The sequence below is a fragment of the Nyctereutes procyonoides genome, unplaced genomic scaffold (assembly GCF_905146905.1).
Source record: "Nyctereutes procyonoides isolate TBG_1078 unplaced genomic scaffold, NYPRO_anot_genome, whole genome shotgun sequence".
NCBI lineage: Eukaryota > Metazoa > Chordata > Mammalia > Carnivora > Canidae > Nyctereutes > Nyctereutes procyonoides.
Genome location: NW_026575147.1, coordinates 12960967 through 12988683, shown reverse-complemented (window position 1 = coordinate 12988683; position 27717 = coordinate 12960967). Strand labels below are relative to the sequence as shown.

Below are 27717 nucleotides of genomic sequence, written 5' to 3'. Positions count from 1 at the left end.
CAACCAAGGAGAGAATGTTCTTTTGTAAATTGTGCTTTGTTCATTATATCACTAGAATAGAAATCATACTTTATTTTTCTTTTCTTTGTTGCTTCATTGATGATTTTTAAAAAGAAAGACTTATTTGGGACACCAGGGTGGCTCAGTAAGGTAGGCATTTGCCTTTGGCTCAGGTCATGATCTCAGGGTCCTGGGATCCAGCCCTGCATTGGGCTCTCTGCTCATGCTCTCTCTGTCTCTCTCAAATAAATAAATAAATAAATAAATAAATAAATAAATAAAATCTTTAAAAAAAGAAAGACATATTTAATTTAAAAAGAAGTAGGTGAAGGGGATTAGAATACACTTATCATGAAGAGTGCTGAGTAATGCACAGAATTGTTAAATCACTGTATTATATACCCGATACTCATACAACACGGTTTACTAAACTGGAACTAAAATAAAAAGCTTCATGAAAATAAACAAATAAAAATAAAATATTTGATATCATCACCGCATTATGGGAAAATGTCAGACATGGCAATATTCTCATTTGACAAAAAAGCTAGGAAGTATACTTTTATTATTAATAAATAAATTTTTTAAAAAGATTATGGGGCATGCTATTATGAGTGAATCAATTCAAAAAAAAAACTTTTAATCTAAAGCCCAAATAAGAGATATATCTGGAACATTTTCAAATCTTAATAAAACAACCTGTCCCTGATGTAGATCTCCACGGTGATTAAATGCCCTCCACTACCATGTGTTATTCTGACAGCGAACTGAGAAATCACATTTGACTTAAAGAACTTTGTGAAGTCAGTTCAGTAGAACCTGCAGAGTGGTAGGCAGCACAGCAACCTGTATGGATGCTTAAACTCGAAGCATGTCTAAGCTGGAAGATTTCTTAAGGATCCGCAGTCACATGAAGAAATGAAGGAGCACAGAAGCAAGGGACTCATCCACATACTCACTGATTCTTAGAGCTGGAGTCACCTGTGAACACTAGGTCACCTGGACACAAGGGAGATGTATAGGATGCTTTGCCATCTCTAGGGGGTTTGCCTGTAGGTGGGAAGATAAGAGAACACAACTGCCCTAAGACAGCATTAAGGAAATGCTTTACAGAGGTGGAGAAAGGAGAGAGTTTGTCTCTGTAGAAATAGAAAAAGGTCCCCAGTGGAGGTGGTGTTTAAGTTGCGTGCTAAAAGATGACAGGGTAGGACTCCAACCAGCAGAGATGGGGAGCAGAAAAGGCACAAGAAGGGCGAGGGGGAATATGCCAGGCATAAAAGAGTCTGAACCAGGGGCAATGTGGAGAAGCACAGAGCCTGCACTGCCACAGGAGTGCCATTCGCCTGAAATGCGAAACATGGAAGGGGAGTAGAAGAAGGGCAGTGTCTCCCTGGTTCCTGGCTCCCTAGACTACCACTCACCGCTGGATCTCCTGGGCAGGGAGATGTGATCAGAGCAGTGCTTCAAGAAGTTAAATGGGGTAGCTAGGGGCAGTTGGCACTGGGAGAAGAGAGAGGAGCCTCCAGGACATCAGTTGGGAGACTGTTCTGTGACCTGAACTAGGAATAAGAGGTGAGAATAGAAAATACAGTTTCAAGAGATGCTACCGGAGCAGAATGCAGAGTTCTGGGGGAGGGCTGGGAGGAAGGAGCAGAGGCCAGTGGCAAGCTGAGGTTTGGAGCTGGTGAACAAATAGATGGTGGTTCCAGTGCCAGAATAAAGCAAAAGGTTGGAGAAATACATTTGGGGGGGGGGCGGTGTTCACAGGAGATAGCAGCTGTGGAACTCCATCGTAAAACATCAAGTGGTCCAAAATGGGGCTGCTGCTGTTGAGTACAGGGAGGGCAGGGAGTGATTATCCTAATGAGGAGCAGGAATGTAAAGATTTTTGCTTGGGGTACCTTGCATTTAAAACATCAGGATCTGTGGAGAGTTGCTGGAGGTTCAGGACAGGCTTTCAAAAGAGAAGTCAGGCTGGAGGTGAGGTATGGATGGGCATCAATCCCACAGAAGTCTCAGTTGACTCCTTAGAAGAGGATGACCTTACCAAAGAGGAGACTGTAGGAGGAGGTAGGAACCTCTGGTCATGGGAAATAGGGAGCAGTGTGTCCCTCATTACCATCAAAACTAAATTTTAGTGGGTTATTTTTTTTTCCATTTCCCCATCCAAATTTTAAGTGTTACTAATTTGGATATAAACGGATGAATTTCAGTTTCATCTCTTCTCCCTTCTTCTATCTGATGAGAGATCCATTTCTCCATCCAAAGTCTGTTACTAATTTGGATATAAACGGATGAATTTCGGTTTCATCTCTTCTCCCTTCTCCTATCTGATGAGAGCTACCATGTATTGGGAAGAAAGAAAAGGAGCAAATTAAGAGGCTTGACCCAGCTGCCAACCAACCGAATGATCGGTTCTGTGGCAATTGCCTGGACAATTATCTTCCAGACCATTAGCCAGCAGGCCCAGCAGTGGTCAAAGCCCAGATGTGCCACCACCTCATCAGCATGGCCGGCTGGAGGATTGGGGCAAACACCAATGTTTTTCAAAGTAACCCAAGAGAAAAGAATTTTGGTGGTTTTATTTTTGGTGTCTCACCAAAGAGCTGCCTAGTTCCAGCTGAAAAAAAAAAAAGGCATAGTATTGAGGAGAAGAATGAATCACTTTGAAACAGATTAGGAATGCAGCAATCAGCCATGTCCACAAAATCCAAAAGAAAGCATATACCACAGTGAAAAGAAGGCAGAGAGTGAGCTTCTCAAGCCATCCCCATTCATTGCTTTATTCATTCTTCTTATATTTTTTGAGGACCTACTGTATGCCAGCACTGCACATGGCCCCAGAAATATACAGCTACAAATGGTACAGCATGTAAAGTGCTCTGAAGAGTCAGACATGCACTCGATTATCCACAGCACTAAGGAAAGATGATAGGGCTATGCACAGCCACCATGGAAGACAGGGGAGGTGCACAACGAGGGATCGAGTGATTAGGGCAGATGGATTAGACATGGCTGTGTGCTCCAGGATCTTGCAGCCAGTGGGGGAGACAAGCTCAAATCACTGAGCTTGAAAAGAAATTTAATCAAGGTAATGAGCGTGCTATGAAAAGGTGTGCATGGAACCGGCTCAGAGACGGAACAGGCAGCAGTGTGACTGAAGAAGACAAAGTCCTTGACCACAGGACATTGGAATGACTCAGAATTAAGTAGGTGTGTGGGCACCTTTCAATCCTAACAACAACCCTATGAAATAGTGTTTAGCACCTGCTTTTTATCAATAAGGAAACGAAGGCTCAGAAAGATTAAGGGACTTTCCTCTGCTAACAAGTAACTGAGCTGGGAATCCAAATGAGGTTTGGATCCAGATCCAATGCAGAATGATCTGTGGGAATGGGGAGGCTGTAGAGATGGAGTAGGAAGTTTGAGCACCCTCTCTAAGGGATGCCTTTAACCCTACCAAGATTTAGGGAAGCTTTGCAGAGGAGGTGACACCTAATATCCATCTACAGGTAGTGATTGGGGCCTCCACAGTTAGCTGCCCTGGGGGTGATCACTGGTGGGCAACTCTAGTGCAGTGCGGAGCCCTGTCTGGACCATGCTCCAGAGGGGCTTGCACTGCCTCTTGGGGACAGATGGATTTCTGCCATTTGGTTTATACTCACATAAGAGTAAATAATAACAGGCAAAGGTACCTGTAAGAATGAAAGAGAAAGTGAAGAGGAAGGAGGAAGGGTCAGCTGACAGAGTAACGGGTCAGCTTTGGGTTCTATTTCTAGTCCTGTTGGCACTGATGACTTTAGACCTGTTGGTTAATTTTCTGTGGATTACTTTCTTTGTATATGAAAGAAAGATGAAAAATCCTAACCCAACACACAGACTAATGAGAAATTAGAAACGAATGTGCTTGAGAAATTTTAAAACTTCACACAACAAGGAGCTATCCTCAGCATCGGTATTTGTGAGTGCTGACTGGTGGCTGAATAGGCTGGCAATCATGGTCCAGAGCTATCTGCTTTTTGACCAAACCTGATGCTTCATGGACTTGTAACGAGGGTCCGGAGTCACCAGATCTCAGAGCTGAGCCAGTGCTGCTGTCTGAAGAGGGTGTATTCAGGGCTGAGGCGTCCAGACTAGTCCCCAGCAACCCTTCCCACTGCCTTCCCGGGGGAGTCAAGCCACTGGGCAGGAAACAGCACTAAGGACAGGTGTCAGGCACACACCGCCGGCCCTCAGCTGCCTCAAGTGGGCAGGCACAGCACTCAAGGGACTCTGCATACAGTGCTAGCAAGTTCACATGGAGCCAAAGGGCAGAAATTCAGGGGCTCTGTCCCTTCCTTTTTTTTTTTTTTTTGTAAGATTTAATTTATTTATTCATGAGAGACACAGAAAGAGAGGCAGGGACTCCCTGCGGGGAGCCTGATGCAGGGCTGGATCCCAGGGTCCCGGGATCACAACCAGAGCCAAAGCTCAAGCACTGAGCCACCCCGGAGTGCCCTGGCTCTGTCCCTTCTTGAAAAAGCCTACCCATCCATGGTGTGACCACATCTCCAGTCATCTGAGCCAGCCCTGCAGATAGATGCCTATTGTCCCAGGTAATTATGGCCAGCAGCCCCTTTCACTCTCAAAAGTCTCCCAGTTTGGACGGTGAATTCCAAGGTCACCTTGCCCTTAGGCTCGGTGGACTAACCCTTGTTTCTGTTTCCTGGCAGGTGCATAGCGTAATGTCCGTGTTGTTCTACACTCTGATCACAGCTCTTCTGATCGGCATCCGGGCAGAACCGCATCCAGAGAGCCATGTCCCAGCAGGACACGCCATCCCCCACGCCCACTGGACTAGGCTTCAGCATTCCCTTGACACAGCCCTCCGCAGAGCCCGCAGCGCCCCGGCCGGGGCAATAGCTGCCAGGGTGACAGGGCAAACCCGCAACATCACTGTGGATCCCAAACTCTTTAAAAAGCGGCGACTGCGCTCGCCCCGCGTGCTCTTCAGCACGCACCCCCCACCTGTGGCTGCGGACGCTCAGGACCTGGACCTGGAGGCCGGCAGCACCGCCTCCGTCAACAGGACTCACAGGAGCAAGCGGTCTTCGTCCCACCCTGTCTTCCACCGGGGGGAGTTCTCGGTGTGCGACAGCGTCAGCGTGTGGGTGGGCGACAAGACCACAGCCACCGACATCAAGGGCAAGGAGGTGATGGTGCTGGGAGAGGTGAACATTAACAACAGTGTGTTCAAACAGTACTTCTTTGAGACCAAGTGCCGGGACCCCACCCCCGTGGACAGCGGGTGCAGGGGCATCGACTCCAAGCACTGGAACTCCTACTGCACCACCACCCACACCTTCGTCAAGGCGCTGACCATGGACGGCAAGCAGGCTGCCTGGCGGTTCATCCGGATCGACACGGCCTGCGTGTGCGTGCTCAGCAGGAAGGCCGGGAGACGAGCCTGACCTGCGGGCGGCCCCCACCCTCCCCGCGCTCCCCCTCCACACCCTCCTGGGCCCCTCCCTACCTCAACCTGTAAATTATTTTAAATTATAAGGACTGCATGGTAATTTATAGTTTATACAGTTTTAAAAAATCATTATTTATTAAATTTTTGGAAGCATCCGGTGTGCCGGCGCTCCAGTTCTTTCTCCCAGTGTGACCATGTGCAAGCCCCGGCCCCTGTGCGGGTGGACTACCCACAGCGTCCCCTGGCTGTAACTCTCACTCCACCCCAGCCAGCTCTGCAAACTTAAGGGAAATCTGACTGGGTTCACATATTAGCCTAAGCCGGACATAATTAGAAAGGGGAGTCTGCTGGATTGCAACTCTGCTCTGCATTCCAGAGCCAAAGCTACCTAAATCCTTGGATTACCTGTCCCACCGCCCCAATGCGTGGGCCTTGATTGCTTTACTTGGGGGAAGTCCGTGGAGCCTCAGCAGAAGCAGGTCCCCACCTCAGCGATGCCCAGGCTGGGTCCTGGGGGCGACTCACTGTATAGTAGGAGCAGACTTACACCAAAGACCTATGAGGTTGGCTTGTTTTTAGGGGGAGATGTGCTTTTCCCTGAAATGCTGTCTGGAAGAATGGAAATGAAATAATCTCTGTCATGGTAGATCTGATTTCATGGTAACATTGCCTTAGGACTAACGGCTGGTCCCCCACCTAGCCCCCAGAGGCTTCCTGCCCAAGTCTTCATTATCTGAGAAAACATGAAGGCCTCTAGCCCTCTTGCCACCCACTGGCAGCCCACAGCAACGTCCAGCGGTCCCAACGTTGGCCTATAATCAGGGAGGCCAGAGACCTACCTAGAAAGAACTATTTGATTTCTAATTGGGTGACTTCCACAAGTGGCAGAAGGTGGATGGGGTCAGGGAACCTGCAGAGAAGATGGAGGGTGGAGAAAAGAGGTAAACAGGGTAAGAACTGATGCAAAAGCCAGGGAGGTACAGAGGAAAAGTGGGCCAGGCCAGAAGGGAACATTGCCCTCCTGCACCGCCCCGATAGGGGACTGGGAACAGGAGAGTGGAGAGGAGAGGCAAGGGAGGAGGGGGCCACGGAGAAGGAAGAGGAGGAAGATGTGTGGTACTTAACCAGCCTCAGGATCCCAGGCCTCCCCAAACTCCAACACCCTGAGTAGTCGTGTTTTGAGGGGTTGTACTCCTCAACACTGACTACTTCAAGAGGTCTTGGCCAGACATGGGAGTGACAGAGTGCAGGGCTCCACCCATCCTCAAGCTGCCACCTTCCCCAGTAACTTTTTAATTTTTTCCCCTGAAGGCACCATTTCTCCCCTCAATGTAAATCTCATTTACATTGAAATAGAATTTTTGCTTTCCTTGCCATTATTTCCTGCCCAGGGTGAAAGCCCTGCTCTAGATTTTAGATCTAAATGGTCCCTCTGATTAAAAAAAAAAAAAAAAAGCAAAGGGTCCTATTCATTCCTTTGTAACTGTCTGTCCCACCCGCCCCCAATCCAATCCAAATAGGGCAGATTAGAAACGTGGAGAGCTTTGGGAAGCTTTGGGAAGAGAGACATTTGATTAGGGTGAGAGTATGATGAAATGTGCCCTGTTTTTCCTATCAAAGCTACTGCAATTGGAATAAAGATTTATGTTCAAGAAACACCAACCAGAACATTGTGTGCCGAGATACTTGGTCAGATAAAGGCTGGGGAGAGGGAGCCTTCCTGCTGGCCTGTGTCTGTGGCTTTTTTCTGGGCTCTAGCGCCAGTGGTCTCAGCCTCTTGGCTCTGCCTGCAGACAGTTCTTGGGGGGCCTCCCTCCCAAGGGCTGGCAGGCCTGGGGGGCCCTGGATATGACAAGGGCAGCCAGTGAGGGAGGCACTTAGGAAGCTCCCAGTCCCAAAGCTTCATCTGTGAGCAGCTTACTCCCCGCGCTGTAGGCCACTGGGACATCTAGAATATGTATTCTGGACTCTCCCGGCCTGCCTGGAGGGAAGGCAGCCTCCAAGGCTCTGAGGAAGGACGGGGGTCGAGGGTCAGGTAAGAGGAGGTCTCCCTCACCCCACTAACGCCAAGGCCTTCCCCAAAGGCAACAGAGCTCGAGGCCCAATTCCCGAGTCACTGTGTGGGAGGCAGTGTTTTCACACCACGCACAGGGATAGCAGTTTGGCCGAAGGGAGTTGGAACAGTCCAAAAACAACCCGGAGCCTAGTGGTTGTGCAGCTTGGACTCTGCCCACAAACCGCCCCTCCCCCCACCACACACACAGAGGGGAGTTCTGGCTGCCAGATCCACCCGGCCTGCCTCTGAGAGACTGGCCCAGGTCACCAGGGTGCCAGACACTTGAACACATTGGAACAATAGCTCAAAACCACCCATTATGTCCTACTGAGAATCCCCCCAGCCCTTCCTGTGCTCACCTCGCTGAGATTTCCCACCCAGTTCCCCAAAGCCTGGAGAGTCAGAGCAGACACCCTCCCCGGAAGGCCTCCTTCTAGCATGCCAAAGAAAACTAGAGCAGACCCTGGCTCATCCTCAGCCTGATATGGCCCAGCCCTCCTAGCAAAAGTAAAATTCCTGGTTTTGGGGGACGAGAGCAATATGGTGCCTGGCTCTAGTTGATACTCCAAGCCCGTCCCTCTGACCTCTCCTCCTCCAGCTGGAGCGCTAGCCTCCCCTAGATCAGCTTCCACCACCAGCAAAACACCTACCCCAGAGATCCAGATTTTCAGCAGCCAGCAAATGGCCATGTTCATCCCCATGAGACACTGGAATGTTCTTCTCCGAAGTCTCACCACTTATTCCTCTGTATAATCTGTATTATGGGAGAAGTGTCCGAGGCAGAACTGGATGGAGGACAGCAGACACAGGGGCAGGATCTGCCCCTCCTGGGCCATGTGTCTCTGCTCCTTAGAGAACGGACTAGTTAGGAATCGGGGGGTGCAGAGCTGAGTGCACGTGTGGGCTGTGAGGATCCCAGGGCCCCAATCGGCAGGGACCTCAGGCTTTCTTCCAAGGGCCTGAATGGAACAGGGGGAGCCCCCCAGGCCCCAGGCACTGAGGCAGCAACCCGGGTGTGATGCCACAAACAAGGAGCTTGGTGTCAGCAGAGCTAGGTTCTAGGCCCCACTCCCCCATTCCTGTTTGTGAGCCTTGGCCAGCTACGGCTCCTTTTTGGCCTCAGATACTGAAGCTGGGAAATGAAAATAATCATTCCTAACTCCCAGAGTTATGACCAGGAAGCAAAACCACATATATGAAAGTAAACAGGCACATCCTATGCATGTATAAGGAAAAAGTAACATATCCTAAGCGGAACGATTCCTGTAATGATTGTAGGCAAGTAACAGCTATGCTGGTACTCACAGAACCCCAGTTTATTGGCAGAGGTATAAATTGGGTAAAGGAAACCGTCTGGTCAGCGGATGTCATGGACTCTGAGTATGGGTACAGCATGGCCAGGCCCAGAAGGTCAAGAGCAAGAGCCAGCAGTTCTTCAGCTTCAGATTCGGTTTGAACGCGGGCTCAGGAAGGCCACACACATTCTAAAGGTTCTAGAGTCGCAGTGAAGGGTGTGGGCTTCAGAGGCAGACAAGCCAGGTACTTCTACTTAGGCTTTGTGACCTTAGGCAAGTTGTTTCACTTCTCTGAATTTCAATTTCTTCATCTGAGAAATGGGAATGATAATTGCACTTTTCTCAGAGGGCCTAGAGATGATTATAGGAGATAATATATAAAGATCCGTAAGCACCTAGCACTTCAGAAGGGTGTCATAAATTTTAGTTTTGAAAAGTTGAGTTGGCTGCAAAACCCTGAAAGGATGTTCGAACAGGGTGGAGCAGCTTTCAACAGGGCCAGGAGGTTCATGAACAGTTTCATATCTGCATCACAGGTCCTTCTGTGACAAGCAATCTTAGTGGTGATTGTTGCCATTCCCTAAGAGTTTGCTACGTGCCAGCACAGTACTAAGCACTTCATGCGGCTCAGCTCTGAGCAAGCCTCTGGGTTCCAAACCCAGGACCACCTTAAGGCGCGTGCCAGAAATCTGTGCTTTCTGTTTGCATGCCTCACTGCCAGAGGACTACTCCACGGTTCTCTGGGATGTGTTTACTCCTCTGGCCTTTGGCAAGTTTATAAACCACTGGCTCTGAGAATTTCCACGTGTCAAGCACGTGGGTTCTGTTTTGGTCCAGTTCACTTGGGTGTGCAACAAAAAAGCCGCGACCTTCTCAAAATTCACCTGGGTTTGGTGGAGACAGCTTGGGAGGTCCAGGGCCAAGCTTAAACTGGGCAGGCCTTCCTGCAGCAGAAGCCTGGAGAGAAGCCTTCCAACCCAGGGCTGCTCCTTAAAATCAAGGATGCGTTTCATCTGTGTCCCCTTGGCACCTGCCCCGATCTTGCATGTGACAGGTACTTGATCAGCGCCTTAGGGCAGGTTAAGACAGATTGAATTCCTATCTTTTTCTCCACCCCCTGTCCAGCAACCCCCCCCCAAACATACACCCTGTCTGTGCCTCCCTGTGTCAGCAATAAATGAATTAAGGGGTTAAAGACCTTCCTGAGGTCACTGCATGAGAGTCATCAGAGAAGGTTTCAGAGGTTGGTGTCAGGGCGATGAGCATAATCAGACTGCCGCAATGGAATCTTGGTCCCACCACAAGCTTGGCTGCTTGTGATATCAGACAAATTACCTTATTTCTCTGCACTTCAGTCTTCTTATATGGAAAATGTGGATGATAATAATAGAGCCAACTTTGTTGAATTGTAAGGCACTTAGTCCAGTGCTTGGCACTTTGTAAATCATTGTATATAAAACATATATAAATAGGCACATGGCTATATATATACATGTATGCCCACATATAGACACAACACACAAAGACACATACAAAGAGAGCCCTCCAGAGCTAAGAAGCAGCCGGCGCAACCTACACTCATACTGACTTAAAAACACAGAGGGACATATAAACCGGTGCAGATAAACATGCAAAATGACAGCCACAGTGCTAAGAAGCAATCAGGTAGAAAGAGTAAATCAGGGAAGACTTCCTGAAGGAAACAACTTCTAAGACCTGTTTGGAAAAAAAAAATCAAATGAAATTATCATTTGCATTAGGACTTTACCTAGATTTACACACCATGTAAAACCCACCCAAGAGATTGCCCAACCCTGGATGAGGGAGAGAGGAGAGCTGCCTCATTCTGAGCTATAAACTGGCAAAGGGGAACTAACTTCTCCTGCACAGACCTTGGGAAACCCCAAGGAAGAACGGTGTGAAATCCTGTGGATGAACACAAGGTCGTTGCATGCTATCTACAAAATCTTCATACTCAGCCCAAATGCAAAAAGAGTCCAAGAGTTTCTTGAAGATGAAGCTTCCTCCAGCCTTATCAGCCAGGTTTACTTAATCCCCAAAATGAGTAGGAAAAAGATTGGCCCTCAGAGTGGGCACCACAAGCCCCTAGCCTCGGGGATGGATTTGGGCCGGAGGCCTGCCAGGCGCCTAGGCTGATGTTGGGTACCACAGCTCTGTGCCCTCTTGGGCTTGGCAGCCTCTCTCCCCTTTAACTTGCCCTCACCATTCCTTTCACTTTGACATAATGAAAGTGCAACTTGCACACTGACTCAAGATTGCATATGATAATTGGAAACATGTGTCTGAGCTGGCATCCCTTCAAAGGACTTTGGAGCTCTGACTCGGGCCGTCCTGATTGCAATAGCAATCCCCTGAGCTGGCTCTGCAGCCTTCGCATTCCTCCGACTGCACCTTAGCATTAACTCTTGCCAGGAGAAGGCTGTTGCAAGCGGAGTTCATTCCTGAGGCTCTACAGAGGTTGGCACTAACCATCCCACACCCCACCCACACCCGTGCACATCAGGGATCTGGCTTTGGCACCTAGGTACCAGCTCTTTCTCTTGTCAGTAAAAGCAAGAACCAGCAGGTCCGTTTCCTTGGTGCAGAGGTGGCACTTGGATGGGTCAACACCCGGGTGGGAATCTGGGTCTTCTGGGCACTCCCTTGGCTTTCAAGAGCTATGATGCTGGATCTTCTCTGATCCAGCTGGGTGGGTTTTGCTAAAGAAAATACCAAAATGGGGCAGCTGGGTGGCTCAGTGGTGAGTGTCTGCCTTCAGCTCAGGTCATGATCCTGGGGTCCTGGGATCAAGTCCTGCATCAGGTTCCCCACAGGGAGCCTGTTTCTCCCTCTGCCTGTGTCTCTGCCTCTCTCTGTGTGTCTCTCATGAGTAAATAAATAAAATCTTTAAAAAAAAAAAAAGAAGAAGAAAAGGGGGCATCTGCCACTCAGCACCAGGCTCGATCCTACTTGCAGAAAAAGAGTCAGTGACAAGCAAAGCACCACCACAGAAGCCTGATACAGAGCCTCTCCCTCACAAAATAAATCTGAGCAAGCTCCCTTTCTTCTCTGACCCCCAGTTTCTCCATCTTGATAACAGAGGGATGAAAAGTCATCCTCAACACTGTGAGACATTCCGATCTGTCCTAAAATTTCCCCCAGGGGCTGTTTTTACTGCACCCAGAACAGTTTACATAACACTCGATATAGCTATCGGCAATGGTTGTAAAAATGAAAAAAGTCACAGTTAAGTGTGTAAAACAAGTAGCTCCAATTGGTCTCAGAATTTGTCTCCCTTCAGCTTTAAATAGATTAATTCCATAGCCCAACCACATCAGGAGGCACTCGAAGCATTTGAAAACTCCAAACCAGATCTCTTGATGGCCATATGTGGAGTTTCCACCTCTGGCTTTCACCCTTCAAGGGCAATATACAGTTTCTTTACAGTCAGTCATATATGAAGATTATCATTTAAAAAGGGCAGCCAGGGGCACCTGCATGGCTCAGTGTTTGAGCATCTGCCTTCAGCTCAGGGCATGATCCCAGGGTCCTTGGATCAAGTCCCGCATCGGGATCCCCTCAGGGAGCCTGCTTCTCCTTCTGCCTATGTGTCTGCCTCTCTCTGTGTCTCTCATGAATTAAAAAAAATCTTTTAAAAAATTAAAAGGACATCCATTTCTATTCTTTTCTCTTTATGTGGCTCCTTTCTGGATCTATACAGTTGCTGCTGTAATTACAATCTCCCTTTTACCCGTTAAGTTAAAAAAAAAATCACTATTTTGAGTAAAGCATCATGAATGCACAAAGAAATGAGGCTTTCAATTGCCCTAAGAGAAACTTTGCTTGAAAAAAATTGCAAAAAATTCAAGCCACCTCGAGTTTATCAGAACAGATGGCCAGTTAGTTCTCTCTGAATTCATAGTCGCCGGAAGCAATAAAATCAAAGAAAATGTTGTACATGTATACCAGAAATCATATATTCAGATAATTCAGTTACCTCTTGGTATTGGTACTTACAGCCTCAGGTGATAAATATAAATTTATCTCTGGAAAGAATTTTGTTTCAGACACAGTTTGAAGTGTGGTTTTTTTGTTGTGTGTTTTTTTTTTTCCACAACATAATTCTACACAGAACAAGAATCAGAAGATGAAAATGTGGGCAAAACTTCCTTTAAATCAGTCTTGTTCACTCATTCCAGCAGCCCCTGGATTCAGTGCAGGCAAGGAGTCCAGCTGGGAAAGCTATCCATTTGCTGCTGATTTTCTTCTTCTAGTCTTACCTTTCATTTGGGCCACTTTCCTGGTTTTTTTCCACATGTTCCAGGAAGCCTTCCCTCTGTACTTCCCATTAGACAAGACTTCTTCTCCACTGAGAAATCACACAGGCATAAGATTCATGGCTGGGGAAAGTGATGATAGGACAGGGGTCTATGAGCAAGAGGGCCCAACATACATCAAAGGGTTTGGATGACTTGTGGTAACAGCACGCAAAACTCTGCTCATTGAGAGATTTATTCGACATAGACTTTAATCATGGCTTTATTGAGTTGTGGTTTGAGTGCATTTAGTGAGTCATAGAGCCTCTTAAGAGGAAAGAGCTTTTCAATTGTCTTATTCATTATAAAAGACTTTGTCCCACGTCAAGCAATAAAGACACAATTAAAATAGAATATCCAGATCCCTGTGGCACCAAGGGAGAGTGTCAGAGAAGGAAGGCAATATTTGAATCAGAATCCTGGCTGTGCCACTAAATAAAGTAGGTCCAGCCTGATGACACATGCAGACCATCTGGACTACAGGGTGGATCTGAGTACTATTTCCCTTTAACAAAGAGACTGTGCACAGTTCAGGTAGCAAGAAGTAACAAGTCCAGAAGAACACACTGAGCAATGCTGCCCTCAATACACTCACACAAGCTACCTACTTATTTCTGCCATGTACGCCTGCCCCCATTCACTGGGAAAAAAAATCCTACTCCATTAGTCCACTTAGGTCCAAACTCTGAATCTACCTGGTTTGTTTTTCTGTTGTTTTTTTTTCATGAATTTATATTTTGGTGGAGAAAAGGCAAGTATAACAGGGTGGCTAGAATAGGCTATGAAAGTAGAATTTCTGGGTTCAAATCTTCATTTACTGACTGCTTTAGTTAGGTTGGGTCGCCCTAATAAAATACCATTGACTGGTGGCTTAAACAACAGAAAAAAAAAATTTTTTTTTTCAGTTTTGGAGGCTGAGCAGTCCAAAATCAGTGTGCTGGCTGATTTGAGTTTTGGCTCTCTTCCTGGCTTATAGATGGTGTCTTGTCACCATGTCCTCCCATGGAGGGAAGGGAAAGAGAGAGAGAGGAGGGAGCATAATCGGGAGGAAAAGGAAGAGGGCTTATATGGACACTAACCCTATTGGATCAGAGCCCTACCCTTAAGACTTTGTTTAACTTTAACTTTTTCCCCTGGAGGCCCCATTTCCAAATGCAGTTATATTGAGGGCTAGGGCTTCAACATATGAATTTGAGGGGTTTGAGGGGTGTATTACTCAGTCCACAATACTAGGTATGTGACTTCGAGCAAGCCATCTAAGCTTTGTTTCTTCCTCTCTAAAATGGAATGATGACTATATTTATTCCATACTTTGCTTTAAATAAAAATAAGTATCACCACAATAAGCTGCTTAGCATAGTGTCAGTTGTCAATATTACCATCCACTCACACAGAAGTAAATTCTAAGACTTCATTCCATCATGACCAAGAAGAATAAGAACCAGGAATTTGAGATCATTAGGGAGGAAAAAAGAACCTGCAAACCAGTTCTTGGAAAGAGAGGCAGGAAAGGAGACAAGAAAGTGAAGTGGTAAGAAAAGAGAACACCCAGTCCACCATTGGACAGCCTGGATGCTAGAAAATTTCTCCTCATGTCAAACTAAAAATCTTTCCCCAACATTTCCACCAGTCCCCCCAAGAGCTATCCCTGAGAAGTGTTCTCTGTAGCAACACATGAAGTTGGCCCATGCCCTTTGCCATATGACAAATCTTTGAAAATAGCTATTATATCCCCCACCTAAGTCTTTTATTTCCCAGCCTAAACATTCCCAGGTCCTTCAATTATCTGTGTATGATAGGGTTTCCAGCCCCCTTACCATCCCGGGCAGCCCTCACTAGAGACACTCTAATTTGTCCATGTTTCTCTTCAGATGTGGTGTCCAGAAGGAAACACAATACTCCAGATGTGGACTGACCAGCACTAATTACAATGGGACTATTAACTCCTTTGATCCACACAGTATATTTCTATTAATGGAGCCTAAAATTACAAAAACTTTTTCAGCTGCCACATCACTCTAGATTTTTTCACTTTGAGTTTATGGTAAATTATAATTCCTTGGGTTTTTGTTGTGTTTTGTTTTCTTACTATTATTAAACCAGTACTCCTCCATCTTTCATCTCTGCCACTTATTATTTAGGTTAAACATAGGAGTGTGGCTGACTAAACAGTGAGATCGAAAGCCTCTGTGGGCAGGAACTATGTCTAGCCCATTATGGTGTTGCAGAACCTAGCACAGTGCCTGGCTCACTGACATGTTAACTATGTTTTGTAACAGCTTCCTTCCAACATGATGACAGCTTAAGGCATAAAAGCACCAATAATACATCAAGCAAAAGCTTGATCTTTACTCCTAATTATAGCATTGCCCCACCTACCCCCTCATATCCCCATAATGTCTCCCACCCTGGCAACCTGGCCTGGAGCACCTCTGACTGCTGTAGAACTTGTGTGATCTCATCCAAACAAGCCCATCTGATGACAAACAGCAGGGAAGAAAAAGAAAAGAAACTAAGAACAAAAGAAAACCATGAAACAAGGGATGAATAAAAGCATCTGCTCAGTCCATCTCCACTTAATCTTTGCATTATTCCTCCTATTAGGAGCCCCACCCCTCTACTTTGGTCACCTGTTAAGAGGAGAAGAAGCCTAGAGCTCCCCCTAGAGGTTAAAGTGTAAGACTGATAAAAGAGGCCCAATGATTTGAAAGATCATTGATCTTGCAGTTTTTTCTAAATCCTGATCTGGTGATCCAACATCCTGATCGATTCGCTCAACCTCCAGAGGATTGTGACTTGAGGCCTGTGACTCGGGCCAACCTGGAACTTTTAAAAGAAATACCAACATATGTGACCTTGGTCCAAGAAATTCACTGCAAACTCACTTTGTCTGAACACTCTCCTTATTTGTTTGCTTGTTCCTGTCAACTTTGGACCCCAGGCAGCACACTCTCACATACTTTCAGGTCTTGAATTTGCTTAACTTGGACTGCAGCTTTTCTATTCATTCATTTGTTCATCCAAGCCAAGAGCTGTACAGGAACTGAGACTGCATCAGTAAGAAAAATCGGACATGGGAAAAGAAACATCTCCTTAGAGTCTAGTGAAGAAGAAAGATAACCCCAAAATAAATAACTTTGCAGCCATGAGGAGTGCTACAAATGGAAATATGAGGGACCCCTGAGCATCATAATAAAGGGTTTTGACCTAGTTGGAGAGAAGGATCATGTGTGAGGTGAGGGATGCGTGGGACCAACCAGATGAGGATGAAAGTAAAGAAGTTTCCAGACAGATGCAAAGGCCTTTGTAAAAGGTCTGGTGGTGAAGAGAGCCCAGAAGTACTGGAAGCTGAAAAGAGGCCAGCATGGCTGGAATGGAATGCAGAACAAGGAGCCTAAAGGAAGATGAGGCCATGGGAGAGAGCCACTTGGCTGGTCACCAAGACCTGCCTCCAGATTAGTTTTGATCTACAACCAGTGCTTCTTAAACTCAGTTGTCATAAACCTTTAATCTGCTTTTTCCATCCTGTCTGCAAGGATTTCATGATCTATGTTGTCAAATGCCTTGAGGAAGTCAAACTACTTTGTAGTTTGTATATCATGTGTATATCATGACCCTGAGATTCCATCGTGGAACTCAGAGGTAGAACTTTAGGCGTGATTAGAGATTACTTGTTTGCTTTTCTTGTTTAACATGGAATGTATGAACATACTTAAAAGCATAGGGAAGGAATCAAAGAGGGAGAAGATATGGATGCTAGAGAAGCTTTGATATGGATGAAAAACAAAGTCCTTTCTGAGAAAACACTAGGTACCTGCCTGACATCTTTCTCTGAAGGGTTTCACTACTCCTTAAGGATCACATCATTCAGCATTGCTTTCCATTTGTTCAATGTTTTTCCTTGTTGGTAAGAAATAACAGCTGGTGACCAAGCAATTTGAAGCTCATTTTCCTTCATTCCTGGACTATTGAACACCAGTTACAAATCTGTAACCAGGCAATAACATCCTCTACTTTTATTGTTCTTTCATTTAATCATCTATTCTTTCAACAAACACATATTTAGTTTCTACTATGTGCTAGACACTGGGTGGGGAGGATATGAGTAAGACAAAGTATTTGCCCTCAGAGAGCTCACAGTCTAGTGGGAAAACCAGACCCAATCCAATTAGTGAGTAATGGAATAGATATGAATGTGGTAAAAGGTAACATGAGGTGAGAGAAAGCTTTTTAATTCTGCTTAAGGATGTCAGCAATGCCTTTGACAAAAGGGGGAATTTGAGCTTATGCTCAGAGGATGAGGAGGAGCACCCTACAAGGACAAAAGGAAGTCCCAGGCAGAGAAAACAGCATTTACAAAGGGAGGGAGGCAAAGCAAAGCATGGGATTCTGGGTAACTGGAGGAAGGTGCTTGGACAGAGTCCAAGATGTCCTTAGGAGTCAGGAGAGAGATGATGCTGGGAAAACAGTTAGGAGTCATTCATGATGAGCCTTGAACACTGCTCTCTAGAATCTAGATTTTATCCCGTAAGCAATGGCAAGCCTATGAAGCCCCAATTTGCACTTTAAAAGATTGCCAAGGCAGCCATGTAAAGACATAATTTGTAATCATGAAAAGTCACGGAGAATTTTAACTCGTCTGACACCAGTGACTGGTTGGCCCATATACATGTGGTGGTTCACATGTGGTATTATTTTGATTTATTTGACAGAAAATCCTAACATTAATGACAATCACAGAATCCCTGAAAAGACAGAGTTGGCTCAATTCTTCCTAGAGTGTATTCTACAGAACACTAGCACTATTGGGGTGTTACTAGGTATTATATAGTGGGGGCGGGGGTAATATTTGTCAATTATATTTTAGGACATGATACTTTAGCTTACCACCCAGAGGGAGTAGAGTGGCCTGATAGGTAACCCAAAGGAGATAAAGCAAAGCAACTGCCCCTATGCTTCTTCAGGAAGCATCAAAGAAGACATAAGGCAGGTAGCTGCAGACACATGGACTAAGAGCTTCACAGGTTACTTCACTCTTGCCATTTTAAGGAAGAGGAAGCCACAATTGAGAGAGATTAACTCAATCAAGATCACATGGCAAGTATGTCTCAGATGGAATTCATAGACGTAACTGTCCAAGTCCAGAGACTACACACATAAGAACTTGCCACTCAAGAAGACATGGTTAGTGTTCACCAGTATTTCCAGTTCCAACTCCCTCCAGGTGCAAGGGAAGATTATACTTCCAAGCCCCTATAAAGTTAAGAGTGGCCACTTTACTTGCTTTGGTCAATGAGAAATGAGCGGAAGCGATGGGAGTCATATTCTGGCAGAAGAATCCAAACACTAGTGTGCAACTCTCCATACTCTTCTTCCCTGCTGAAGTGAACTCCAGAGCTCTGTGTGGACATGATGGAATCATAAGAGGGTAGGGCTCTTGTCAGCCTGGTTCTTAAGTGACCAAGGCGAGCTGAGTCTCTCATCAACCTACAGAGTCTAAGCATAAGTAAGAAATAGACCTTTGGTGGGAACCTGGGTGGCTCACTTGGTTAAGCATCTGACTCTTGATTTTGGCTCAGGTCATGATCTCAGGGTCATGAGATGGAGCCTCACATCGGGCTCCATGCTGGATGTGTAGCCTGCTTAAGATTCTCTCTTTCCCTGCGCCCCTCCCTGCCACCTTGCACTTAATCTCTGGTTCTCTCAAACAAACAAACAAACAAACAAACAAACAAAGGAAATAAAGGAAGGAAGGAAAGAAGAAAGGCAAAAGGAAGAAAGAAACCTTTGTTTTCTGGACTTTTCAACCACTGGGATTTGAAGATGTTATACAAACAAACGTGCATGCACACACACACACACACACACACACACAGAGCCTATCTTGATGAATACAGATATACTGCCTCACCCCATTACAATGACCAGGTTCTTGTCTTCTTGCAAGAAGCTTTAGTTCATTACATTGACTAGCTATGCAAACTCAAGTCACTTACCTCTCTGATTCTCTCAGTTTCTTCATTTATAAGGAAGTTAAAGTACAAATTAAAATTTTCAACAAATATCTACAGAAATTGTGGTAGGTGCCAGGCACCATGCTCAGTGCTCACTGATATGAAAAGTTCCTTCTATATCTAATAGTCTGGGTTTGTCCTAACCAGCTGCCTAGGTGTCTCCAGAGCTTACTGCTGCACACAAAGCTGGGGCCAACCCCTGGCTCTGCCACTCACTAGATGTGAGAGGATGAGCAGGTTATTATTTATTCTCTGTCTCCATTTCCTTATTTAGTAAAACTACAATATAATTTCCCATGTCCTAGGTCTGTTTGGAGGGTTAAATACAGTGTGTATACATAACTCCACAGTTAAAACCATTGGTTGTAGAAACAGATCTGGTACTAGTCATGGTGTCACTTCCTACCTGCTGCATGATCTTGAGCATATTACTTAGACATTTTATGCCTCAGTTTCTCCATCTATAGAGAGAATAGTAGTGGTATCTCTACCTTCATTAGATTTATTGAGAAACATTGAACTCTTGACACATAGCGGAGCTCAATCAATGTGAATTATTCTTAAGAAAGCTGCTTTGCAGTTATAAATCTATAACAAATATATTTAATATTTAATAACAAATATACAGCATATTAATATATAATGAATAACATCTATATATCAAAACATAATTATTTATTGAATGAGTATATCGCCCACCTTAAAGACAGGAAATGAGTCTTTCCTCCTCACATCTGCAATGCCTGGGAAGTAGACAGGTTAGGTAATTGTTTGAGGGAGGAACTGAATAAATTCCTCACCTTTTTCTATTCTCTTCTCTTCTTTCTAGTCTCCTAAAGAAAACTCCATCTCTGGACTTTAGAAAGTCACATGCTAGGGACCTTCCAACTGTCAAAGAAGTTTCATGTCACCAGCTTGCTTTGAGTGTGACCCTGCCTCATGTCTCCTGGACTGAACAAGTGAAGGGAAGGGCAGGAAGAAGTACCCAGGCTTGCAACATTGCCTAAGTCTCTGGGTCGTGTTTTTCCACAGTCTGAGAGGTTTTGTTTTTGATTTAAAGAAACAAAACAGTTTCCAAGGAAAACTCATTTTGTTATGGTTCAAAACGATTTAATTTGTGATATTATTTCCTCTGCTGAGCTTTCAACTTTCTAAACTCCTCTGAGGCTGAAATAGTTCTGAGGCTGTGGGTGCTGTTAAGGGTAGAACACATGGCTGCTCTGCAGAGTCTGCCACTAGCTGCAGAGCCTGGAGATGCAGCTCAGAGAAATAAATCACTATCCCCTGGGCTTCTATTCAGGTCCATGTCAGCCGCATCCTTGCAAGTGGACCCTCCCATGTCTATTCAATCATGGAACTTTCCCTGGAGAAAGCATAGGGTCTGTGGCCAGACAGCACAGCTGAGGCCAGGACTGATGAGGTGAGCATCTCTGCATGGTTTTGTAGCCATCGGTCAGGGTGTTGTATCATATCTATGGGATAAATGAGTAGAGTTCCACATAGTGACTGTTTGTCCTCATAATTCGTAGTCACAGATTGCTCCCACTCTTCCTCAAACCTTCACCAGTGTGTTGCACAGTTTGGGAGTGGCAAAAGGATAGATCTTCCTTCGCATGATGGCAATGCCACAGCAATACATTTAAAAGCTATTCCACAAGTGACCTGGGGCTTTCTGAGGCTTTTCTTGAACAGGGAGGAATATTCAACCCAAGTCACAGAATTCACTGATGTGCATTCTCTCAGGTGAGAGGGAGCCCCTCCTCCCCTCTGCACCAACACAGTGAGTTGCTGGGCCAACTTACAGCTTTTCCTTACAGCTTGTGAGGTAGCTCAGATGAAGGATGCTATACTGAAATCAGTTTTGGATCAACACAAGCCTGAACTTTCTAGCATAATTTGTTTTTAATAAACAGACTCTCCTGCCACTAGAATTTTTTAATTTTTAAAAATATTTTATTTATTCATGAGAGACACAGAGAGAAAGACAGAGACATAGGCAGAGGGAGAAGCAGACTCCCTATGGGGAGCCTGATGCAGGACTCAATCCTAGGACCCCGGGATCACGACCTGAGCCAAAGGCAGACACTCAACCACTGTGCCCCCCAGGTGCCCCATATCACTGGAATTATTTAAATATACTGAATACCAGGCAAAAAAGTTATGGAAGAGATTCAAACAAGCAAATAAATGTTGCTATTAGATGATCTTAGTTACCTTCAATCCTATGGTGTGATGACTGAATTAAAACATGTTCCTTTAACCAATGCTAAGAGCCTGGTATGTGCACCATACTGCTTATAGTACCATGAGACATGCAGAAACAAATAAAGTCTCAATCCTGGTGCTTAGCCTTAGTCAGGAAATAAAACAACTCATTAGGCTAATTTCCAAAACTTAAAATAATCAGCGCTTAAATGCTCATATATGCTACATGTCTTTCATAAGTCATGGAGGGGGCAGGTTAATCCAGGTTAACAGAGATTCAACTTTGTGGAGTGTCACAGGTCACAGCAATGGCAGGAAGAGGGAGAATTCTGTACTGACCCTTCCTCACCTTCTGCCTGAATGTGTCGCTGGTGTTAAATTTTCTTGACCTGATTGGCTAAAACAAGTTATATGGCATGACTGACTTCAAGAGGTGGGAAGTATGATCCTACTGTGCCCACAAGATGGAGAACCGGAAATACTGAAGAGCAGGACTAATGTCTGTCACAAATGTACTAAATATAAATAGAAATATATCACAAATACATGCAAAAACTGGACAACAATCTAAGACAATATTAATCAAGGCCTAAATGAAGAAAGTGCTAAATGAATGTTTGATGAATTAATGAATGAATGAGAAATCCATGTGAGTTGAATAATAAGGGAAGATTTTGCAACAAAGGTAGGACATGAACACACCATTAAAAGTGGGGAGGTGAGTAGGTATGGGGTGCAGAGAGGAACATAGCATCTCCTCAAGAGGGAGAAAACAGGGGCACCTGCATGGCTCAGTGCTTGAGCATCTGCCTTTGGCTCAGGTCGTAATTCTGGGGTCCTGGGACGGAGTCCCCATCGGGCTCCCTGCAGGGAGCCTGCTTCTTCCTCTGCCTGTGGCTCTGCCTCTCTCTGTGTGTCTCTCATGAATAAATAAATAGAATCTTAAAAAAAAAAAAGAGGGGGAAAACAACAGAGAAACATGGGAAGAGAACTAAAATTTATATATCACCTATTACGTCCCAAGTACTTTGTAGGAAGGTTTACATTTTATGCTCCCCATTTTATAGAGAAGACTGGGTCTCAGACCGATCTTGAGGCTTGTTCTCCCAAAAACATACCTCCAATAGTTACAGAACTGGCCCTCCGATGCAAGTGTCCTCGGTTCCAAAACCTGTGAAATTTTTTATTCCACGCCAAGAAAGCAATAAACACTATGTTTTTCCAGGACCACAAGGAGACAGGGTTGTCTAAAACAGCCCTGGAAAATAGCAGAAGATAAAGTTGATGAAGCATTTTGGTGGTGGGCCGAGTTTGGAACTCAGATAACCAATGGGGAATCACTGAAGTTCAGGCTAAGTATATTTAACACACTTTTGAAGCACCTACTCCTATAACATTATGGGAGGTGTAAATATTAGTAAAAGATTCCCTGCCTTCCAGGAGCTTACAAAACCTTAGAAAATAAGATTTACTCTGTAATACAGGCAGAATCTGCTGTTTCTGAGCAGAAACAGAGCACAAAGTATAAAGATGGGAAGCACCCTGTAAATGTGGGTGTTCCCGATGTTCTCAGGCAGGTGATTAGAATGACCCCTTGAGTGTAACTGCCTCCCCGAGCTGCAATAGGACCAAATATGAGAACAAACTGGAATATCCCACCAAACTCTTCATGACATCACCAAGGAGTAGCTCACTTGTTTCTTCAAACACAGTTCTCTTGTCTACCGCAGGTAGGGCCCACCTGGTCCTTCTCTCCTGCATTAGCTCTTTACAGTGAATGAATTCCAGGAGTTGGATGACTTGACTCATTAATAATAATAATAATAATAATAACAAAAATAACCCAACATTTATGGAAGACCAAAATATGGGTCAATCAGTCATATTATTTCATTTATGATGAGAAACCTGAAGTTCAGAGATTATGCATCTCACCCAAGATTACACAGCTGGCAAACATTAGAGCTTAGATTCAACCCAGAGCTTTCATACTCCACAGTACTACCTGGAGACCAAGGACCATGTCTTACAGAACTTTGACTCTTTAGCACAGAACATGAGGCCAGGAACAGAAAAAAAGTCACTTATTGAAATGATTGAAAGAATTTAAAAATCAGACAGCTGAAGTCACATTTCTGTGGTGGCAAATTTGCTTTCTTTAAAGAGTGAAGAATGCATGTTAATGATTCAGGAGAAATAAGGTGGCAAGAAGGGATCTAGGATTGATGGTAGGCATCAAAGGCCAGAAAGAGGAGATGGGATTGCTGAGATCAGTAGTGAGCAGTGCAGTAGCCCTCTGAGCAGCAGAAAGAGGAATGTGGATGGAGATGCAGTGGTGGGATGACAGCCTGGATTGTGGTGGCGACAATGAATTGAAAACACCAGGTGTCACAGAGGTGAAATCAGGAGGGTTTGCTAGGAAGTTGGATATGGGTGATGAAGGAAGGCTGAAGATGACTCCAAGTTTTCCAGGTAATGGGAATTTGATAAGAAACTTCTTGCTGTTGCAATATTCTAGGAGTACATTTGACCACTAAGACTCATAGAGTCTCAGATAAGGATTGTCCACTGCAAGCTCTCTATTCACTTTGATAATCAATTCTTGTTGTGCAGACAGAGAGCTGGGAGCAAAGAAACTGAAGTAACAGACACAGTTCTTTAACTTAAAGGAAAAACTGAGAGAAGGAACCAGATAATTTGAGGTCTGTGTTGAAGACCCTTATGAGATGCTAGTGCATACTCAGCATTCAGGTGGAAGATCTCCTCTAGAATAAAGACAGACTTGCAGGCTCTAAGAGAAGGATGCATGTCCAGCCTAAAACCAAGGACTATTATCCCAACATTCTTTTTTTTAATTTATTTATTTATGATAGTCACAGAGAGAGACAGAGAGAGGCAGAGAAACAGGCAGAGGGAGAAGCAGGCTCCATGCACCAGGAGCCCGATGTGGGATTCGATCCCGGGTCTCCAGGATCGTGCCCTGGGCCAAAGGCAGGCGCCAAACCGCTGCACCACCCAGGGATCCCTATCCCAACATTCTGAAGAAATAAAACTCATGAGGGAAGAATCCTGACAGAGTGACAGAGAAGGAAGAATGGTTGCATCATGTTGCAATTTTTAAAGACATGTAAAGAAATGGGTATATATGGCTGGTTAACCAAACCCAATCTTTCTTCAATAACTCCTGTCCTTCAAGCAAGGGATACAGCAGGAAACCTTGAGGGTTAAGACAGTGAGTCTTACGTCCAATTTCCTTCCCTTTACATAATTTTCACTACATAGAAAACATCGCCATTAATGAGGTTCATGAGGATCAGATAAATAATGCTATAATTTCTTCAGATGAGTAGTTATTACAAGAAAAAGAAGGTGCACATGCTTCCTTCTCACAACCCCAAATGAAAGACACTTTACCCCTTTCTATCAATGCTTTCTTTTTAATAACCATGTAGTAGAGGTTTAAAAAAATAAGACTCTGTTAGGGCTCCATTTGGAAGACTTGGCAAGCAAAGTAGTCCTTGCAGAATTCCTTTTGTTCCATGCTGGAAAACAGGGTACCCTGGTTAATTCTTTACATCTAGCGTATTGGGATTTGTGTTCACAAATCTGCCTCCTCCACAAGCATAAGCTGTCCCTTGTAGTTAGGTACTGCACACGTAGCAGATGCCCATAAAAGAGCTCAAAACATGAATGCCGAATGAGAGTCTATATCAACTCATCTGATGAGCATGAATTAACCACAGTTACTCAGTGAAGTTGTCTGAACTCTTACTACTTTCTATTCTTGCTCAAAGCCAAGTGAGAGATACACATGTCCTTCTGCCAGCAAGTTCATACCAAGCTCCTCCTTGATACTCTCTAATTTGCCTCCTGAGGATCAGAGGCCAAGTAGAGCAGTTGCATTAACCATGCCACTTGGAGATTTATGTAACAGACTCGGGAACTACCTCTCTCTGTAATCGTGTTTCCTAAGAAGCTGCCATCATATGAGTCGCTCTACAAAAGAAAAAAAAAAGTTGCACTGGCGTGTGAGACATTGGCGCGTGAGGGGGTGAACATGGCTTGTCTCCACCCTGGCCGTTGCCAGACCCGTTTATCTGTGAATTGCCTTACAATGAACCTCAAGTCACTTTGTGCAGGTAAAACTATTTCCTGATTTGATTCAAAGCTTCCTGAAGACCTGGATCCTACTTTTCTGTCTAACTCTATTATCACTCAGACACAGAAGCCTTATCAAGTCCATTTAAATCTACCCTGAAATGAAAGAAGGCTGGAGAAAGGTCCTTCAGGAATGGAAACGAAGGGTTTTAGAGGGCCTTCCTCCTTTGCTGTAGAATCCGTTCTCTGTGGCCCCAGATTTCAATCACATGAAAGTTCTTCCAATCATCTTCATGAAAAAGTTATGGTCAGGCCATGGAGTTAAAACTGGTCTTTATCCAAATACAGAATATTTTTAAATATTCAGTCCAAATGGACTGCCACAGTACTTGAAAACAGTCCTTCATTTTAAAAAGCAGCTCAGACAGCCTGTTTAGATTTCAAAAACATCTGTGCCTATAATGCTTGGAAACTCACACTCGGGAGCATAGACACCATCTCCAGTAGGTTCTGCTGCCAAGCTGTTTAGAAAATAACCAAAGGAGAAGAATAAAACAAACTCTCCAAACAAGAACTGCCTTCTACAGTGCATACACTTGCTTCATTTCTCTTTTATCTTTTCCAAAATTGGCTCTATCTCTAAGGCATTGTCCATGATGTGAAAGAGGTTACAGGCCAATAGGCTGAGACTAGTGGTGGGCAGTGGCCCCTTCACTGCCATCTTCCCAGAAATAATAGACCAAGTCCCAAATGTCCTTTTGCTCTTCTCTGCAGACAGAGACTCGTGAATTTTTTTTTCTTCAAAGAAATTTCTCCCAAACCTACCAGACCCTGCTCCCAGAATGGCAATTCTCAGAGTAGGCAAGAAATGCAGTGATCATCCAATGGGACACTCCTCCCCATGCAAGAATTTCCCTGTGGTACAAGGCGCTTAGGGGGTGATCTTCCCTCTGACAGGTGTTTGCTACCTCAAGGGGCAGTTCAGACCTCTTATTTATTAGCTCATCTCCATATTCCACTCTCAATTGCTTCTTGTAACTCAAACCATCAGACCTGTTCTACCCTGTGAAGCCTCAAAGGATTCATCAAATCCCTCTTTCTCATGGCAGACAGTCAAATATGTTGAAACAGTAGTCAAGCTTCCTCCGGGTCTTCCCTTCTTTGGGCTAAATAGTCCTGGTTTCCTGAAACTGGCGATGGGATTGTCAGGCTCTTCCCCATTCAGGCAGCGCCCGTCGGACATACTCTTGATTGAAGATGTCTTGCAGGCGGGCTGGGTGCTCCCAGATCAGAATAAAATCCTCTGAACATGGTCTGCTGGGTACATAGGAGACTGGAATCGCAATCTTCCTTATCTTTTGTTCTGGAAAGAGACAACACCATCATAGCATTCTGTAGTTTATCTGGGTTTTGTTCTGGCAGTAACAGGCTTTTAAGTCACCCTTTCCTCCTCCTGGACTCTGTTGAGCACAGAGCTGACCTTGAACTTTACCTCTGAAAGTTTTATTTTCACAGTTTAAAGGTTATTTAGTCTATTGAACTTGTTTTAAATTGTCATCTAACACTGCATCTACCCTCCTAGTTTTATGAGTAAGCTGACTTCTCTTTTTTTAAGGTTTTATTTATTTATTCATGAGAGACACAGAGAAAGAGAGAGAGAGAGAGAGAGAGAGAGAGAGAGGCAGAGACACAGGCAGAGGGAGAAGCAGGCTCCATGCAGGGAGCGTGGCGCGGTCTTCATCCAGGTCTCCAGGACACGCCCCGGGTGGTAGGAGGCGCTAAACCCCTGAGCCACCCAGGCTGCCCTGACTTCTCTATCTTAATCCAAGCCCAAGATTTAAAAAAATATATATATGTATACAATAGACAGGCCAGGACAGAATATACAGCAGTTAACAACATTTACTGAGTGTTTGCCATGTACCAGGCTCTGTTCTAAACACTTTTCAGGGTGCCTGGGTGGCTCAGTCAGTTAAGCATCTGCCTTCGGCTCAGGTCATGATCCCAGAATCCTGGGATCAAGTCTCGCATCAGGCTCCCCACTTCTTTTGCCCCTACCCCATGCTCATGCTCTCTCTTTCTCTCAAATAAATAAATACAATATTTAAAAAGCAAACACTTTTCATGAGTTAGCACATTTAATCCTCTCATCAATCCTCATATATAGGTGCGATCAGTATCCCCACTTCACTGATGAGGAAGCTGAGGTACAGAGAGTTTAAGTACCTTGCAAAGGTCCCTCAGCTAAGATTTGAGGCCAGGCAGTCTGGCTGTAGAG

At 44.9% G+C, this 27717-nt stretch overlaps 1 protein-coding gene across 2 annotated transcripts in view; it reads left to right on the top strand.

The window, feature by feature from the left end:
- Window positions 1-5601, top strand: part of NGF (nerve growth factor) — a 52918-nt gene extending 47317 nt beyond the window's left edge. For both annotated transcript variants that reach the window (XM_055312551.1, XM_055312552.1), the window contains exon 3: window positions 4713-5601. In XM_055312551.1, coding sequence (XP_055168526.1) covers window positions 4725-5450 — 726 coding nt within the window. In that variant the 5' untranslated portion in view covers window positions 4713-4724 and the 3' untranslated portion in view covers window positions 5451-5601. The remainder of the gene's footprint in view (window positions 1-4712) is intronic.
- The last annotated feature ends 22116 nt before the right edge of the window (window positions 5602-27717 follow it).